The sequence below is a fragment of the Liolophura sinensis genome, chromosome 2, assembly GCF_032854445.1.
Source record: "Liolophura sinensis isolate JHLJ2023 chromosome 2, CUHK_Ljap_v2, whole genome shotgun sequence".
In the NCBI taxonomy this organism is placed as follows: Eukaryota; Metazoa; Mollusca; class Polyplacophora; order Chitonida; family Chitonidae; genus Liolophura; species Liolophura sinensis.
In genome coordinates, this window is record NC_088296.1 from 17,151,617 (window position 1) to 17,171,797 (window position 20,181).

At 39.6% G+C, this 20,181-nt stretch overlaps 2 protein-coding genes across 3 annotated transcripts in view; both read right to left on the reverse strand.

Moving 5' to 3' along the window:
- Positions 1-840: 840 nt before the first annotated feature.
- LOC135462537 (fibrinogen-like protein A) lies at positions 841-5,417 on the reverse strand. The gene is made up of 3 exons (XM_064739763.1): positions 5,205-5,417; positions 3,819-3,939; positions 841-1,505 (listed from the first exon to the last, which is right to left on the reverse strand). Exons 1-3 carry the CDS (start codon positions 5,415-5,417, stop codon positions 841-843), a joined length of 999 nt encoding a protein of 332 aa, XP_064595833.1.
- Positions 5,418-14,130: 8,713 nt separating this feature from the next.
- Positions 14,131-20,181, reverse strand: part of LOC135462789 (1,25-dihydroxyvitamin D(3) 24-hydroxylase, mitochondrial-like) — a 33,368-nt gene continuing 27,317 nt past the window's right edge. Inside the window, exons 7-10 of one of the 2 annotated variants that reach the window (XM_064740049.1) lie at positions 16,153-16,319; positions 15,212-15,293; positions 14,637-14,852; positions 14,131-14,333 (exon numbers count right to left, since the gene is read on the reverse strand). In XM_064740049.1, the coding sequence (XP_064596119.1) occupies positions 14,205-14,333; positions 14,637-14,852; positions 15,212-15,293; positions 16,153-16,319 (594 nt within the window). In that variant the 3' untranslated portion in view covers positions 14,131-14,204. Of the gene's footprint in view, positions 14,334-14,636; positions 14,853-15,200; positions 15,294-16,152; positions 16,320-20,181 lie in introns of those variants that run through there. The other variant, XM_064740050.1, reaches the window with a different exon arrangement.

The window sequence follows — 20,181 nt, forward strand, 5'->3', positions numbered from 1 at the left end:
CTAGAATATAAGCTGTCAATACTAAAATAGGTATCTCAGTTGCGCCTAAATTGCAATTGTTCATATATCCAGAGAGGCTGCCCAATTTAACACGATGAATATACAGCACCTACCTACCCCCCCCCCCCCCCCCAAATCAGGCGGAATCAAACACAATCATGAAGCAGAGCGCCAGAAATTCTGGACGCTCTGTCCATACTTACTTATAAGAGAATTATACTCATTGTACAGCCTAATTGTACTTGGAGCAAAGGCGTTTGATGGAATAACCTTGACACACTAGTCTTTTAAAGAACTTTGAAAAATATGGGCCCAGGTCATATGATCTCGCAGCTATCTTAGACTTTAGTCAGACACAATCTTCAGATAATAATAATAATAATAATAATAATAATAATAATAATAATAATAATAATAATAATAATAATAATAATGATAATAACAATAATAATAATAACAACAACAACAACAATAATAATACTAATAACAAATCCTGACAAAGTTAAAGAGATAAAGAAACAAACAAACCTTATCTCATTTTTTTTATAAATGAATTTATAATTTTAATTGATAAATTTGTTGTTGGTGCAATATTTGTCTGATAGCGAAGGAAGCAGGCATTCCTATATATCACAAACCAGCAACCCTACTTTATTTATTAGCGAAATAGCACCCCCCGGACTAAACAATTTGAGCACACTTCGCCTATAATTGCTCATGCGTATTAAAACAGAAGTATGTTACAATAATATCATTTGCCCAAGCTAAACGTCTTACTAATCCAAAAAAAAACATGCTTTCTTTGGTGTATTTTATATTCTGCACCAGGATGTTTTATTATCATGGCATGTCGCTGTAATAACTTTTAGCTTTTATTTGCATGTAAACTCCAGTTATCCTATCGGTTCCAAAAGGATATTGCCAATAGACTCGCGGTGAATTCGGATAACTTAACGGTCCATGTAGATTAGCCGCCGTACAACCTTCAGCGAACCACCAGCCGGCCCGCAGTGTTGCAGCGCAGTTATCACTTACGTCGTCGTCATAGGTGCTGAATGGTTTGCCGTTCATGTTACGCTGTGGGTCATTGCTCGGTGTCAGGGAATCCCCGTCAAATGAGCCCATAAAATAAGGCCCGAGGTGCAGGGCGTAGCGCTCACTTTCGTTTCCAACAGATATCTGTTCGTAGTAAAGATACTTGAATTCTTCCGGGTAGCGAGCCACTCCGACTTCCAGTTCGTACACCCCTTGTCTCGTGATCTGATGCAGGTGCTCGTTGCCAATCCAGGCGTTCACGTAGTGAGTTCCGAACCCTTCTTTATACGCTTGCCAGTTCTGGTAAAAATCTGGTCTGGGAAATTCCCATTCAGTCCTGTGCATAATGTAAGTCATTCCACCGTCTACCTGATTGTTACAGTGGACCTCGAACGCTTCCGGCGAATCCTTAGGCTGAATGAAGTATTGTTCCCTTTTCCCTACACGATCAATGTAGCCTTCCGAACAGTCTGAAAACGTGGAAAATAGAGGATTTATAGACCTACTATATTGATCTAGAAAAGTGATTTACTGATAGACGGAAACACCTGATTTATCCAATCTGTCGACAATAATATACCTTGAAAAAAGGAATGAAGTGTTCGAATGTCTGCACTGGTTTGGCTGCGACTGTACTTCTTTTTTTTTTTTGTTTGTTTTTTGTTTTGTTTTGGATTGAAAAAAGGCTCATAATTACATCAATGGTTTTACTATGGATACTCCTGAGTGTATTTATATGTACAGTGAAAAACTTCTGGTGTATCAGGTATATGTCTCAAGGGTGATCAGGGGGTTCGGAGAGTACACTACGTCTTCCACATCCTGTATGGACAAATTGAATGCATGATGAATTTAAGTGTTGCTTTGGGTATTGTTAGCAAACGACAAATGGTTCTTTGTGAATAATATTACATGTATTAGGTTTACTGTTTTCATGTGTGTGTTAAAGGAATCAGCTTGTATGCGTAAGAGCAGTTTATACCTTGTACATAATTGATATACCTGAGCGTTCGCGTGGGAATGGTTAGTAAACTCCGGTTTGTACGTTGCGTTTGACAGTTATATCTGTATGTTTGCGTGGGTGTGATTAGGAAACTGCGGTTTGTACCTTATGTTTGAGATATATCTGAGTGTTCGCGTGAGAATAGTTAGTAAACTCCAGTTTGTACCTTGTGCGTGACTGATCAACTTGAGAGATCGCGTGCGAATAGTTAGTAAACTCGGGTTTGTACCTTGTGCGTGACTGATCAACTTGAGAGATCGCGTGAGAATAGTTAGTAAACTCCAGTTTGTACCTTGTGCGTGACTGATCAACTTGAGAGATCGCGTGAGAATAGCTAGTAAACTCCAGTTTGTACCTTGTGCGTGACTGATCAACTTGAGAGATCGCGTGCGAATAGTTGGAAAACTCGGGTTTGTACCTTGTGCGTGATTGATCAACTTGAGAGATCGCGTGAGAATAGTTGGTAAACTCCAGTTTGTACCTTGTGCGTGACTGATCAACTTGAGAGATCGAGTGAGAATAGCTAGTAAACTCCAGTTTGTACCTTGTGCGTGACTGATCAACTTGAGAGATCGCGTGCGAATAGTTGGAAAACTCGGGTTTGCACCTTGTGCATGACTGCTCAACGAGAGTGCCAGTGTGGATAAGGTTGGGAAAATCCGGTTGGTACCGTGTAAATAAACACCACGAATCGTTTTTAAGTGTAAATTAAGAAAAATGTTTGTACACGGGACACTTGTTTCTGTGTGTAACAATTACTTTGAGTTGGTGCGTGAGGTCTTTGCTACACACGATGTGTACACTGGGAATCCATATTTCATATTTTTTTTGTTGCTTCTAGAGTGTCTAACCTCAGTTAACCACTTTTTCTAGCTTCATCACTGACTTAGTTGTGCAAACAACTAATTGCAAGGATATTTAGCTCCAAATTTAAATTTTTAAATAATCATAATCAGGATGATGGCAACCTTTAGCATTTTCAGCAAAACGATCCACATTTACATTCACTTACCATCCACATCTACATTCACTTATCATCCACATCTACATTCACGTCTACATTCACTTACCATCCACATCTACATTCACTTACCATCCACATCTACATTCACGTCTACATTCACTTATCATCCACATCTACATTCACGCCTACATTCACTTACCATCCACATCTACATTCACGTCTACATTCACTTATCATCCACATCTACATTCACGTCTACATTCACTTATCATCCACATCTACATTCACGTCTACATTCACGTCTACATTCACTTACCATCCACATCTACATTCACGTCTACATTCACTTACCATCCACATCTACATTCACGCCTACATTCACTTATCATCCACATCTACATTCACGTCTACATTCACGTCTACATTCACTTACCATCCACATCTACATTCACGTCTACATTCACATCTACATTCACGTCTACATTCACTTACCATCCACATCTACATTCACTTATCATCCACATCTACATTCACGCCTACATTCACTTACCATCCAGATCTACATTCACGTCTACATTCACTTACCATCCAGATCTACATTCACTTACCATCCACATCTACATTCACTTATCATCCACATCTACATTCATGCCTACATTCACTTATCATCCACATATGAATTACTTACATCACAATTACGACACTAAATCATACTGTCAGATTTAGTCATTACTTAAAAATCATTACCAACAGCTTAGGCTGATTGTTACTGTACTGTTACTTTCCCGTTTCTCATATGTAAAGGTACTGACTTACCTCTCATTATCCGCTGACAGGTGAGACCGGCATAACTCCCCACACATTTGCACCTGTCTTCATCATCCAAGTACACCCCACCATTCTCACACACCAGAGGTGTTTCTTGCGAAAAATGTTCCTGGAAATTGGAATCGGTTATGAACATCGATTTTTGATAGTTCCCTGTTTGAAATGATAAGAAAACGTTCACGCAATATAGCAGTACAAAAGCATGCACCACCATGCAACAAGCTCGCAAGAGTCTTAACGAAGGTATTAGCAGAAATACAGCCAGTTTGGAAAAAGTACCTTAGTGTCTTTGCTAAAAAGAGTGAAAAAGGTTCAGATATCATCTGTACATGACCCCCTAAAAACTCTATTTGCCTTACTGAATAGCTAGACGCTCAAATATTTATTTATTTATTTATTTGGTGTTTTATGCCGTGCTAAAGAATATTTCGCTTATACGACGGCGGCCAGCATTATGGTGGGTGGAAACCGGGCACAGCCCGAGGGAAACCCACGACCATCCGTAGGTTGCTGACAGACCTTCCGACGTCGAGTAACTGTACATTCCTGGATGAAGATAGTAAGAGGCACGAAGCGTTGAGGATTTTGCATGTTGTCCATGAATATACAGCTAGAAGGGTTTTCTCCCTCGCACTGGTTTAGCTAATTCTATTTAAACCATCTTGCTAAGCGGATTATGATTGATTCTATTTATGTATTTACAGTTATAATGAAATCTTATCTGAGATAAATCAGTAAGGCGCCATGCTGCACCGTTTATACCTGGGACCTTTTACCAACTATCAGACTATCTTCGCTGCTCTCGTTTTACTCGCTATGCTGTAAGTCCTTTTAATTTACGCGTTCTTATTTCTTTAGTGGTTTGTGTTAAACATTGGTATAAGAATTGGCCTTGTCATTATTGACCCTGAACGACTATTTTGGTTGTTCCCGGGGACTCGATGACAATAAACGACCGTTGGCGATGAACTGACCGATTGATTAGTTATACCGTCATTGAAGACAATCAATATGTGTGAGAATGCTTTCCGTAACTATACAAAAATCGCTGATTTACCGCGGGCAATCTCACTCATGAAACTGACCAAGTGTTATTTAAGTGGGAAAAAATACGATAAACAAATTTATTTATTTATTTATTTATTGGATATTTAAGGCATATTTAAGAATAACTCTCTAAGCTTTATAGAGGGAGGAAACCTGGCAGAGCCCGAAACAAAACCACAACCTTTCGCAGGTTGTTGATCCTTCCTACGTACGACCAGAGAGGAAGCCAACATGAGCTGGACTTTAAATAAATAAATAAATATGAAAATAAATGAAAGTATGAGAAAAATGGAAACAGCCTTTACAATGTATTTAATGGTGCCTTACCCGTTCATAATATCTGCACAATGACGGGATTAACTTGGGATGCGCAACCCTCTTCTTGAACAGCTCACACGTGACGGGGTATCCTTGAAGATCTCCAGGACACGCATTAAAAGACTCGCAACCAGGCTGCCGGAGACAATATACTGAACACTCCGTCGCAGACCTGGTACGAAATGACGCTACTTCCTCAGAGCTCGAAGCATCGCCCTCCATGTTCACAAACAATCTAAAATTTGCAATGTTTGCAAGTAAATGAGAATTACCAAGCGCTGCCAGGGATAACGTTGTGCAAATGCAGAGATGAACAGTGAATACGAGACACAGCTTCATCATGACGGAATATGGCAGAACTTCATCCTGGACTCACATACTTAGAAGAAGTCTGGTATTTGCATTATTGGATGGACGAAGTTTGCAACCTTTTCTTCATGGCTTCTGCAGTCGATAAAGCGGTCGTTTTCTTTCTTCCTTCTGACGTTCGTTATCTTTAACAACAACCCCACTCGTGTTCATCTGAAAGCGTTGTATAGCTTGATTATTAAACACAGCAATCCCATGGGCGATTCACTTAATGTCTACTTAGCGGGTAATGTTAACTTTGTGACGTATGTGTACTGGATACCAGCGAGGTGATACAGTCGTTGGTCGTTCCAGATCAATAAGCGCGAGGCCAATTTTCAGTACTGTAGTATATGTGACTATTTGCGAACTGTCACTGTCGTCGCTGCTCGTTTTACAGTTTGTGTTGTACCCCTTTTACATTGTCCATCAAACGTTACCTAAAGCATCTCTCTAAAATAGAGGATTTCATGAAAGAGAAATGTTCGTGATGGGGAAAAAGTTGTTAGTGTCCAGGACGTGAAGCAGATTATGTACGATTTACCCCACACCCCAAAATCCGGTGGCAACAAATTCGTCGAAGAAGACTTCGTTTGAGAAAGCGAACACAATATAATGCCATCATCATATATAAACATAACATATCGACAGCCTCTGAGTGTCTTGTGTGCTGTTCTACTTACATTTTCTTCCCAGAATTACACCGTGACAGAAATATTGTTATATCCATAGGCATTTCTAACTGTAGTTACATCCATTTTCACACACTTCCTCTTTACTCTACATCTATTTCCATACACTTCTTCTTTAGGTTTGATGTATTTTAACGCATTTCTTCTTTACATCTATTTCCATACGCTTCTCCTTTCGTCTCCATATATTTTAACACATCTTCTTTACACTACATCTATTTCCATACACTTTTTCTTTATTCGACATTTGTGTTTATACAGCTGTTCTTTATTTCACATTTATGTTCATACACTTCTTCTTTGTTTCACATCTTTGTCTATACACTTCTTCTTTATTCCACATCTATGTCCATACACTTCTTCTTTATTCCACATTTATTTACATACACACCTTCTTTATTTCACATTTATGTCCACACACTTCTTCTTTATTCCACATCTATGTCCATATACTTCTACTTTATTCCACATCTATGTCCATACACTTTTCTTTATCCCACATCTTTGTCCATACACGTCTTCTTTATCCCACATCTATGTCCATACACGTCTTCTTTATTCCACATCTATGTCCATACACGTCTTCTTTATTCCACATCTATGTCCATACACGTCTTCTTTATTCCACATCTATGTCCATACACGTCTTCTTTATTCCACCTCTATGTCCATAAACTTCTTCTTTATTCCACATCTATGTCTATACACGTCTTCTTTATCCCACATCTATGTCCATACACTTCTTCTTTATTTGACATCCATGTCCACCCACTTCTTCTTTCTTTCACATCTATGTCCACACACTTCTTCTTTATTTTACATCTATCCCCCCACCCCCCGACTAGATGTAACCTGTTTTGGTCTTATTGGCTGCATTATCCACGTTGGCAAAACTATATTTTGAATCAATTAAGGATATTTTTTTCTACATTTAAATCAGTTTTAAAATTTTGACTGTTTTTGTTCTAATTTCTTTTAATAATCATTGCCGAAAACAAAAGATTCAGTTAAGAATATTCTAATCAATAGGCCCTCCTAACATTAAAAACGACAATAGATTTATCCATTCCAACCTTTTATCTACTATTAATGAGGCTAGATATGCATTTCAATGCTGGATAAATAGTACCGTATGAAAAAAAGCCTCTCAGCGTATGAGAATGAAAGGTCAAAAGTTAGCAAGACCAAGCAGACAATGACCATTTCAGATAGCCTTCTTATGTCGTTTCAGAGCACAACAGCCTCTTTTTATCATATACCTTACGTTAAAAATTCAATAGACTCTCTTCAGAACTGACAACCATTTTCAAAACTCCGTAGATACGCCAGGAAAATCTCTGTTCAACCGTGAGCTTAAGTGTTTAGCCTATATGTTTTTACAACAAAACAGACCAGGCTTAGCAACGACGTGTTGTCTCCGTGAGAACAAAACCAACCATTGTGCTGGTCGATGATTTAATCATTGCAAGAGGAAAGATAAGCCCATATGCCATCGTTCGCAAAATATTAACAAAGGCAGCCTCATCTATGACTATTCCCTTTCTTTTTTCCGTGAAAATCCGTTGTCAGTGATTGAAACACGGCAACGCGAGGGCACCTTTATTAGACTGATTCTTTTATTCGTGCCATAGTGATTAACCCGATTCTACTGGTTAATTATTTATCCCTAAGAACAGGGTGCTTTACACTGTTTGTTTATTGAATGTGATAACAACGCAGCGATAAGGCAAGCGTGACCGAGTGCGAGTGACCATTTGCTAACTATCGGTGGAACAGAGGAGAAGGGGATCCCAGAGCCCAGATATGCTTCCCACTAAAACCCCCCACCCCCACCCCACCCCACCCTCTTCCCCTTCCCCTGCTCCCTTAAAAATCAGTACAACTACCACCACACAAGCACACACACATTTTACAAGCCTGGGAGAATTTCATCCGGCAGGAGTTGTATAGTACATACACTTGGGTGTCAGGATCTAAAACTTCAGTTCTTCCACATATACTGCACCAAAATGAACGACAGACTGGACAAAAATCATCATTTCTTAAAGCCATCTTGGCCAAATAATGTCAAATAGTCTGGAGTACAGGATAAAACTGCCGTCAGATTCAACAAATGAATAAACTTGTCTATGTAAAATGCGGGAACATTCGTCTGCTGTAGCTCATCAGCAATCAGGACAAATCTGGCATATCGATTACTACCTTGTCAATATTACAGAGACGAAAGTCTATGTTTATGATGTTAAATATTATTGAACGCCCATTGACTTTATATTTGACAATTACACCTACTGTAAACATCAGTAGTAGATTCTTATATGCATGAGCACAATTTTCCCTTGGCCTATTGTGTAGAGGCTGGTCATGCTTTGCCAAAGTATTCATGGACACCTGAATAAAAATATACACTTCGATTTTTGGAATACGAACATTTAAATTCTTTTCGGTGGTAATTATAACAAAAGTCCCGTTTAGCAACCGAATTTAAAGGAAAAAATGAATTGTGCATCTTGAGGAGGGTTTTTGCTAACGATTTTCTTTTCACCTGTTTACATGCAATCATGAAAGTCTGGAAAACAAAATGGGTTTTATTACTGATGAGTGTCGCTACTGACGCCATTGAGCTATTTATTATTACATAAAGGTGAAATGTCAGGATTCCCATCACTGATAAATACAGATTATCATCACACTGTGATGATCTGCATCGTCGTATCTATTCGGGTTCTCTGCGGTTGCATCGCCGTATCGACCGACCCCGCAGGGCTCGGTCGATACGGCGATGCAACCGCAGAGAACGAGACGCTCATAGCGGAAGGCTATGTGACTGGTGCATTTGAAATGATGTGGCTCATCTTTTCCTGCATACCATGAGAAGCAACAGCGTAATTATTTACACTTGCAACATTTTTGTGGCCAGTGAGTTGCATAATAGTCGTGGGAGCTATGCCAGCATGAAGGAGACGGGTACATATTGTTTTGCGGGCACCGTGGTTTGTCAAACGGCCAGGTAAGTTCGATCGTTATGCCATGGTTTTCATAATTGATTTTAGGGTGTGCTCTCCCATTGGTTTGCATTTGTTCCATACATTACTGCAAGCTTTTCTTCTGTAATTGTAATTGATGCCGAGGTAAAATGGATTGTCGGCTGTGCACATTTTTGGTAGCCTGTGGTCCTTGTAGACTTTGTACGCCTCTACCGGGCAGTCATCCTTGTTATCGAGCGCAAATTGTTGCGGCTGGAAGGGGCGGACATGCCTGTTTGGGTTTTCACCACTCCTCGTTTTAGTTTCGCGCTCATTGTACTCCAAGTATTCTGTCCCCTGTTCATCACATTTTAAGGTCACATCTCCCCATCTGAGTATACGATTTTCTTCCCCTCCAAGAAGGGCAAAATGAAGGGAATTCATTAACCATATTTTGTTGACAAGTGCGCGCGGACTATGGTTCCCCATTACTTTATTTTCCTTCAGGATACATTGACCATTTTCTGTCAGCGGCTCAGCTCTGTTTGGTCTGTTCCCTTTGCCTTTCTGTTTGAACTCCTTGCGTTTTGAAGCAAGGATGTGACGCGAGGTTTGAAACTCTTTGTCAAAAATAAAGCTATATGCATAGTTACGCTCACGTAGATAGCTTTCTATGGCCCTGTGATAATTGGCCAGGGTGTCTGGTTCATACTCGCTACCGTCGTGTTTTCTCAGAGAGAGAAGGTACGATCCAACGTAATTGTTCAACTGGACGGCTGGTATGTCCTCAATTTCTCGATCTTCTTCGCGAGGATGCTTGGCAGGAATCCAGAAAATATTCTGACTACGTTTTAAGTTTTCCGGACAGTGTTTTTGTTCCTCATTGACACGACAAACTCGATTTCTCCCTCTCACCGCATTCAACGAAAGTTGGCCTCCTGTTCGGAAATGACGCCCGTTTTCGGTGGTTGTCATGGGCGTCGGTGACCAAAATTTCCTGTTCGAAAGCATCTCCTCTAGCAAGAAAATCACCGTCATAGTCGGATAGCTGCTCACTGTCCCTGTCCGACCAAAATCCGAGTTCAAAATTTGCCATGTCTGAGTCACTGCTATTCTCAGCTTCCATAATGGCGAGGTTTGCACTGGTAATACTAACAGTATAGCACAGTTCCAAAGATAAACAGTTGCACTTTTCGGAAATCCAGAAATAATATAGCAGCAACAGCAAACATTTGAAAGGAGAACGAACAGGAAAAGACGAATTTAAATATTTACAGGAGAAAACTTAATGTGCAGATGACTTGCAAACGTCTCGAGCTAGAAATCTGGCCTGAATCGACATCAACAGCTATCAGCGTTGCGGAATGTAATTTGGCGCCAAAAATCACGAAGCAGACGACACAAAAAATTGACGAAAATATTTGATTATAACCTGTTTGTACATAATGTTGGCATGTAGACAGTGTAGAAAAAATTTTATTATTTTTTCTGGGTCTTAAATTTAGGGAGAATAAATCGCATGTTCGTGTAAGTAGGTCAGCACTGCATGGAAATCCCCGTCGAGGACCGCATGGCTTTCCCAAGGAAAGGTCACTCGGTGAGAAAGTAGTTCCGCGCGTGCAAAATGTGATGGTGATACAAAAAAATATCACGGGGCTCTGTATCAGGCGGATAACACGCATAGGTATATGATAAACGTCATGTGCCACTGGCTCAGTCAGATATCACTTTTATTGTTACACACCCAGACGCCATGACGTCAAAAAAGAAGCATTTTTTTAGACGTTCCAGTCCAAGCTCAGCGGAATTACGTAGCGTCACGCAAGGCACGGCGTCATACAAGACGTCATGTGCGACGTCACGCTATATCCACAGGTCTGTGAAGATAAAAACTTGTCCAAATACACAAAATCATGATATTATTAAAATATAAATAATAAATAGAATACAGCACAGTGAAGGTTGAATATCACAAATCTCGAGAAAGGTGGAAATCAGTCGACGTTTCACGTGTCGTGGGTTATCATTTTCACTCGAAAAATATTCGTGATATTCAACCATCACCGACACCGTGCAATGACCTCTATATGTTCACTTCTCAGTAGAAATGTTCTGAGCTTTACCCCTGTAATGATTGCCTGTAAATTAAAGAATCAACTCTGTCACGAACAGCAAGTGCTTGCTTAGGTAAAGACACGATGGGGTATCGGCAGATTTTCTTCTCACTAGTGGCGCTGGTGTGCACGCCACAAGTCTTTTGTTGTATGACGCAAAACATGTTGCCTGCTGCGGTTTCATCTCTGACGTATTTGGTCTACCCACTGTGACGTCGCGCTCTTAACACTGCAGTGCATGGAATGTCCAGCGTCACTGAAATGACGTCATACGTTAAATGACGTTTTCCCCGGGCTCTGTCGGGTTTCCTCCTACCATATATACAGCCTAAAACGCCAATAAAATAAATAAAGAAATAGAAAACAGTGTCCACGAATCTTTGCTTCCATTCGCTCTCTTTGGAACTGAATGAACCGATCGTGATAAACATCGAGAAGAAAACAGGACAAAGTACCGTTTTTTTTCCATCAGGTAAATTGGAGTTTTATTGTATATGTAGAGTTTCACTGGCCAAGTCATTTAACAATGCTAGATTTCACAACATCACAACAGCATCATTACCAGTATTACATTCAATAACACATAGCCTAAAATATTTAATATCAAGTACAACCTTCCTATTATATCATATAAATATTACCAGGCCCGGGAAGACTCGTAACAACTGTACTCATATATTACTACCAAGATGACTTTGTTTAAACATTCATATATATTCTTATACTAAGACCCACCTTCGGCATACACATATTTGAGAACACCTGTCGGAGATTGAGGCGTTTCATTTAACACTTACTATTTAAACGTTTTGGCAGGATGTTTCCATCCAGCCCTTATTTTTGCCACGAAGAGAGATTTGAGATGATTTATTCTACAAACTTAAAAGGCGTTTAGGAGAAGGAACATGGTAAGTTTAATTGTAGAGAATATGGTTTACTCTTTCGCTCCAGGGCTTTTATTCTCTGCCAACATTACTGCAATGCAAGTGTAAAACGTCACCAATGGTCGAGCACTACGTCATGGAAAGGGAGAAATATCTATAAAAATGTAGACAAATATATGATTATTTCAATTTGGGTTGCACATTTTCTGCTAGAATTACACAACAAGACAAGTGTAAAACGTCACAACTTGTTGAGTAACACGTCATAGGAAGGAAGAAACATCGCAAAACACAATTCAATCTTCGTAACAGGGAAATCTTAAATAGCCCTATATCTATGTAACATCTGTGACAATTGTAAACATCAAAAAGTTACATTCACCGTTGAAATCTACCACATTGTAAAGTACTGTCTTTCATTCAGTAGGCGTCTTTTTATGTATCTTATTTCACAAAGCTTGCATGTGTTTTTTGTAGTATGGTTGCGTACATACAAAGGGGAGATAATCCTCATTCCCTGGAGGGTTGTAAACAGATTTGGCTTTTAAACAACATAAATACAAAATGCATCAATAATACCGACTGGTGAAAAAAACTTGAAAACAAAAATCAACAAAACAAAACAAAACATAATGAAACTGCGAGCCAGCACAGGTTTCGAAAGATAATACGGTATACACTGAAAACCAGTATTAAATACGAACTGTTTTTCCTTATCATATATCAAACAAACGGCAGTCAAATAATCATTATGCGCCTGAAACTAATACAAAGACCCCAATCGGAGTTAATAAACTAACGTCAGTGTAAGCTCATCAGAGCTTGATCTATCATTTACCTCACTCATACGACATCATACAATAATCAAGAGTTTTGTTCAAACGGTTACTAAAGGCTTACATGTATTTTACGTTAGCCTGATTGCTTTCATCCCCTTTCCGAATCAGCTCTAATGAAACTGTGCCCTGTATTTGCAAGCCGTTACACTTTTGGCGCATTCTGGCGTATAATGTTGCCCCCCCCAAAAAAAGAAAAAAAAATCTCGCTAACATAATTAACTCAAGCATCCATTCTTTTCCGCTACCACAAATCTAACCTGTACAATAACATCCTACAATTTGTGCTTTTGGTGTACAAGTTTGCCAAATAACAAGAAACTAAATTCGTTAAAATAAGCTAGAAGTCATTCCCTTCTACGTCTACGTAAATACCGCATATTTTATCACCCAATACGCCACCCATTCCACGGAATTCGTGCAGTGATACATTTACGTAGGCTGTATTACATAACTTAATTACTCTCGCTTGCAGAAGAAAGCCCCGAATAATTCTTGTGTTAGCACAGCTCAGTCTCAGCTACACTGTTAAGGTGATGGAAACATAATTTAAACGCACACATTTCGCATACTGCACAAATCGTACATGCATGACGGTTTATTGTCATGCATTTTATTTCGATGGATAGATAGAAAAAAATATAAATTAACGATCTCCGATGGACATATTGTAAATCATGTAATATAATTATCCCATGCACAGATGTTATCATTAATCAAGTGACATGGATCAAATAAATAGTAGTCTGTCATGAGTTGTTTCCCCTTCACTCACCCTAGTTACAGGGTTACGTCATGGATAGCGCGTGACGTATATCACAGAAGGACGATTGTTCGCGCAACCAGTGAAACACAACCTAACATAAATGCATACAGCTATGTCACTATCACGAGCTATATCTATTAGAGTTTCTGACAGGTGGTATATGTCACAGCATTTTCACCGGGATTGTAGGACTATACTGAAAATGTTGATTCAACAATTTTGTATCATTTTTTAGACTTTCCCAGCTCTCATTTTCGGATTGTCCCACCGTTGAATGCTGCAGGTTCCACGTTATTTTCATCTCTCTGTTTTTTTTTGTTTTTTTTTTGTTTTTTTTTTTTGTTAAAGCCTACCTCCTCACAAATACCGGTATTGCCATAGACTTGTTATTCCGCCATTTTGGTTATCTTTGTTTTTCAGATTTAGAACGAGGGATGAAACGGACTGTTAGAGGTGTATCTGTGGTCTGGAAAATCTGAGCAACAACGTTGATCTTTTCTATATCGCATTCCACACGAAAGTTCTGTAAAATCTGAAATTGAGCAAAGAAGAACGACTTGCACGTATGACAATCTCAACTCTCAGCTACATTACTGATAAGGCTTAATTACAGCAACTGTTTAGTTTTGTTACGTACATCTACAATATAGAAGGAAGAAAGTTGGTTCACAACAGTATCTAGCATTTATTTACTTAATTGGTGTCCCTATGCTACACTCAAGAATATTTTACTTATACGACGGTGGTTAGCATTCTGGTTGAAGGTAACCAATCAGAGCACGGGGAAAACCCAGGACAATCAATCGCTGGAGATAAATCTTGATTGCCAGCTCACCTTGATAGCAGCAACTTGTACATTCTGTTCAGCGAATCGCCTTCCCAGGCAATTTCGTACACCATGGCCAAATGGCAGAAGGATGTATTGGGAGAGTGGTGAGCGATACAGATGAGAGTTCTCTCCCCTTAGCCAGCGTTCTGGAATGTATTCGTCCGCGCGTTCGAAGTACTCTTCCATCCGGCACATTACAGCATTCTCCGGGAAAACAGGTGTCTGGAGTGAAACAGATCGTGCAGTCATTAATACTATAACACAATGGCAATATTTTCCACATATATTAACGCAAACTTTCACAACGTTTGTTTGATTGTAATAGAGCGAAGAAAACGTTGAGCTATTCGAGAATTGGGAAATTCAAAGCAGTGTATACATACTGCAAAACTCGACTATCTGCTACCTAAACTTACCACATGTATAACAATGAGATTGTCTAATACCTCAAACAACTAACTGTACACAAACGACAAATACGAAATCATCTGCTACCTGGCATATCAGGATTATCTTATCCACAATACACCGTTTAATCACTGTATTCGTAGGCCTATAGCACGAGCTTACTCTCCACTTACTCCTTTGGGCACATGGTAACCTCCCATGACAGCATCTTTAGTGAGCAAGCGCGGCGCGCCGGCCGGAAGTGGAAATATATACCTGGAGAAATAGATATATAGATATGAAAGCTTAATAGAAAAAGTTCACGTGAAATACATGAATGATCACATAACCTAATAACTAAATTCTTAAATAGGTAAATATGTAAATATCTTGCTTGAATTGCTGCTAAATATGGAGTTATTTAATCAACCTTTGGCTCACAGAAGAAACATCTAAATTTTAACACCTTCCAAAATGTCCTTACAATTTGCGTATGTCCCAAGTATAGCTACACGATACACAAATGTTTAATGCTGTTTTTGGACATGTATCGGATTTCTTATAAGTTCACTGACATGTTTTATTACTATTTTGTTTTTGGTTTTTGTTTTTGTTTTTATTTTTTTATTTTTTTTATGTGCCAATACTTTATCCGCGCTAATGTAAGTTCATATTTCATCGCTAATGCTTGTACACAACTGTATGAGATTTCAAAAACTACCTGGCAGACAGGCCATACAGAACATGGCCAGTATACAAATCATTACAATAGAAGGTACTGTTTGAAAAGATGTACATGAAAAGTGTTCAATATATCTATTGCGCATGTGGGTTAACCTCACCCAAGGAATAACTTTTCTCTCTCATTTCAGCTAATAAGTTCTCATTTATAAACAAGGTCCCGAGAGAAAATAATGTTTAAATTGGCGTACATGTAAATCAATTATGATATTTAATAATATACGTGTGTGTTGGTCTCACAGGAAAGAGTACCTTTTCTGTACTTATTGCAAACACCTTTCAGTTGATAAGTTTACGTGTCCAACTAGTTCCGACAGAAAACAATGTTTAAAATGATGCAAATAATAATAATAAATAAATATTATCTAATAATATATATGTGCGTTAGTCTTACCGGAATGATTCCTTCCAGCAGGCTTTGAGGTACGGCATATGGTCCAACACTGCGGGAGAAAGCGGGGTTCGGTTGGGCAAGAGCCGGTTGATCTCTTCATGCAGACGTTCTTGTTTTTCAGGGTTACGGCTTATTGTATGTAGGAAAAACGTCAGCGTGTTGCTCGTCTGCAAAGAGAACAGATGAGAATTGCACATAAGAACCTGTTTTACCCTAAAAACGCTACATTTAGTCATTCTTTAGTGAATCACCAGTACATGGAGAGGGCCATTTGTATTCGCCGTATTGAATATAATCAATACCTGATTGTATGGAGCGTTGCTGCACTGAATCAAAGCAGAATAAAGAAACACATTGATTGATGACAAATGAATTAAAACGCAACAAAGATGCACATAATGATTCACGAGAAATCCTGACCTTCACTGTATTATTAGTTACATTGTTACTCGGTGATAGCATACGGAAATATATGGTGTCAGTGATCCTAATATGAACGTTACTAACACCATATATTTCAGTGTCCTCTCACTGAGTAATCGTACAACGAATTTATCCGCCCATAGGTCCATCAGTTCAGCACAGAAGACCGATGCATAGGTGAATCGATGCATAGGTGAATCGATGCATAGGTGAATTGATTGAGCAACATTATTATCCTGATCTATTATTATTTATTTAGTTATTTGATTGGTGTTTTACGCCGTACTCAAGAATATTTCACTTATATACTACGGCGGCCAATACATTAGCTTACACGTATATACTTTCGTAGTTCTTTGGAAAATGGTCTCGCGATTATGGACCCAGAACATCCATTATGGTGGTCGGCTGGTGTAGAAACGTCTGTTTCAACGCCTAGATTGCCAAGTATCTCAAGAAGTATTCCCCATGCGGTAGACGACTCTTTACCTCAGCTGCCTAAATAAGCAAGTTATATTAGCTAAGGTCAAACGAACTCGATGCAAGACAGCTTTAAATCTAGTCGCCAAGTCTGACACTCATGAACCGTTAAACGACGTTTCCGATCGATACGCATATGGCTCATTACCAAAACAACCGAACATACGACAAGTTCGACACGGTCGTTCTTACGGGTCGTAATATATGCTCTACATTCTGATTAAGGTAAGCTCTATCCCTGGAAAGGTTTTCAAACTGGGTTAATTGTACGACGAGGAAAAATGAAAATATACACAGCCATGTGACTCTTTAAAAAGTAGAAAACCTTATGTTCTTGGTACAATATTTACTTGTAAATCATAGCTAAATTATAAGCCTTGGTCAAATGAAACTCCTACCTCACACCACCCTCGCAAAAAGGCGTTTTCATCGGCGCCCAGCGGTATAATAAAATCTGTTATGCGATTTGTTTACATGTTTGATACTGAGTTAAACTGGCGTCCGCTTACAAAAAAGGTTTTGATGACAATAAATTTTGAATTCATATATTTAAGTATGTGTAGGCTATTTGTTAAGCGTTTTCATATCTCGCGACATACAGTAATCGCTCAGATTATCCAGATTATGGACGTAATGGCAAAGTGTTTAATCCAGCGCTCGAGGAACATTTGAAATACCTTAACATAAATATCTTAATTATTTGTTTAACTGTCAAATAACACGTCTAACAGGTTTTTTGGTTCAAGGATTTTAGAGGTCAAGAAAGAAGTCCAAGGTCGTGCGTAGGCCAGGAGAATGAAATATTCCAATGAGGGGTGGGTGGGTGGCCTTAAAAAAGATATTTGTTAAATACTCAACACATTCAGTCACTCAGACTGTTTCCCATGAATGAAGCTTGATGTTGATAGAAAGAAAAATCCACAACTCGGACGTTAACGAGGCACGCAGTCCTTATTACGCCTACTCCACCCTTCCCGCTATATCCTTGTATCCATCAGCTCTGTGTTCTACCTGCTTTCACCTGTACACCCACGCAAACACACGCCGCTATCACTTCATCTACGCAGGGGCTACGCCTAGCTGATCAACAGTTTGTAACGAGAAAAGCTTAACTCCCACCAGCTGTTTATTTTCCCATCACGTGCATTCGACCTTAACATAAACCTGCACAGAAGTCTCTCCCCAGGGGGAAAATTCACTACATCAAAGTGATAACTCGACAACCCCCAGGAACAGGCAGAGTAACACGGCAGAGGAATGTCATTCATACTTCCTGTGCCGCCTTTATCTCCTGCCCCCTTCTATGCTCCTCCGCTCTCATATTCCCTCTGTCTTCATAGTTACAAGCAGTCGATTACAGCGCAGTCTATTTTTCTGTCATGTGTCGGTGAGCTCGCTAGTAAATTGCCAATGGCCTTCCATTTTGTTCCAGTATGAAGTTGAGGAACAACCAAATAATTCAAAATAAAGAAGTCAGAATCACAAAATAAGCGAGTGGAGGTTTTTTTTTTCCCCGTCACCAGTGAGTATTGTAAGAATAAAAGGGTATGATGTACTCCTGTCTTGGACGTTATTCTATACCTCTCTCTATAATTATGATGGGAAGAAACCGGACAGAGCCTGGGGGTGTCCTACAGGTTGCTCTATCGAGTATAGCTCGACGCCTTGCCCAGCCTCCCACGCAGTGTTGAAGTTATCTAATTACTCCACCAGCCTTGTGTTAAGTCGGATCCCCACAGCGGGGGATAGTAATCCGAGTAATGAGATCTATCCAGCAGACCTAACAGGCGTTTCTAGCATAACAACATACCAGAGTGCGTTTTTAGCTCGTGCAAAACGAAAACAGCGTTAACAAAGAGACATAAACATCAGTCTGTGTGTTGATAGGATCGGCATTACACCTATTCCCACGGCCTCCCCCACCCCCTTCCGGCAGCATCCCTTACCTATAGAGCCATGTAAGCCATCATTCCTTCAGGTAAGCCATCATCATTCTTAGAATACCTTTCCACACTCCAAAGGCCGCTTTTGAGTTCTTTTATCAGGGCGATATTTGCAGCCGCGGAAGCCCTGTTCACTCATTAACCATGTTCTGGCCCCGTGAGCGAAAGTCAATATGCGGTGTTCTTAGACAATAGAACATTTTGGAAATATTGCTGAACTGTTATCAAGACAACATAATGCTGTTTCAGCTAACATGGAAAGCCATGTGGGAGTCGGGGTATTGTGACCCCAGTATTAGGTGAAGGTGCTCCTACAGTGCTTAATTGTCATATCGTATATGTATATACTTTGGTCGGAATACTTTTTTTGTTAACTTTACATGACGTTAGTTGGTTTATTGCGTTAGCCAGAGCCGATTAACTTCTGATCTTACTTTTTCGCTGACGTCCGCGAAAAAAACATATTTTCGAAAAAAAAAGGAAAACATTTCTACGATACCTGCATGGTACAAAGGAGAATTATTTCGCTTTTTTCGCGCAACAAGTAAATATTGGAAAAGGCATCACAGGGTATAAGCAATTCAAACCAGTATCTTGCAAATCAACACACGACATCCTCGTCAATGGGCAGACATGGCCGATGAATCCATGTCTTTGTTCATGACGGTGTGTTTTAGACGTAGTTTGTACACAGTGCTGTTTTGCACCATGGAGGGGTATGTGGATCTTTACCCCCCCCCCCCCTCCCCCATGACTATGTCATCTCTTGTAGAGGTCTTCGAGGGCGAACGTTTCCCATCTTAGGTAACAAACGGGATCAATAGACTGATCCTACCCAAATATGTAATCACAAAACTTGATCATTTTGCGTGGTTTGGTGTTCATCTTGCCTAGTTCATGATGATTAGTTAGCTAACTTTCGTATTCCAAAAGAGTAACGTTAAACCCAGCCTGGGCCTTGGTCACCTTTGCGCAAGGGAAGATAGGCCATTGTTTGAAATGACAAATAAAACACATGCCGCTGAAAGCTTTTAAACTGATTTTTAAGTTTTGAAAGACCGAACACATAATCAAGAAGTGATTTCCAAGTATTTGAGCTCAGAACTTAGAAACAGGTACCTTATCGCTAAACAATGTGCGTTAAACGGGCATGCAACAGTCAATGACAAACGTGTAAATAGAC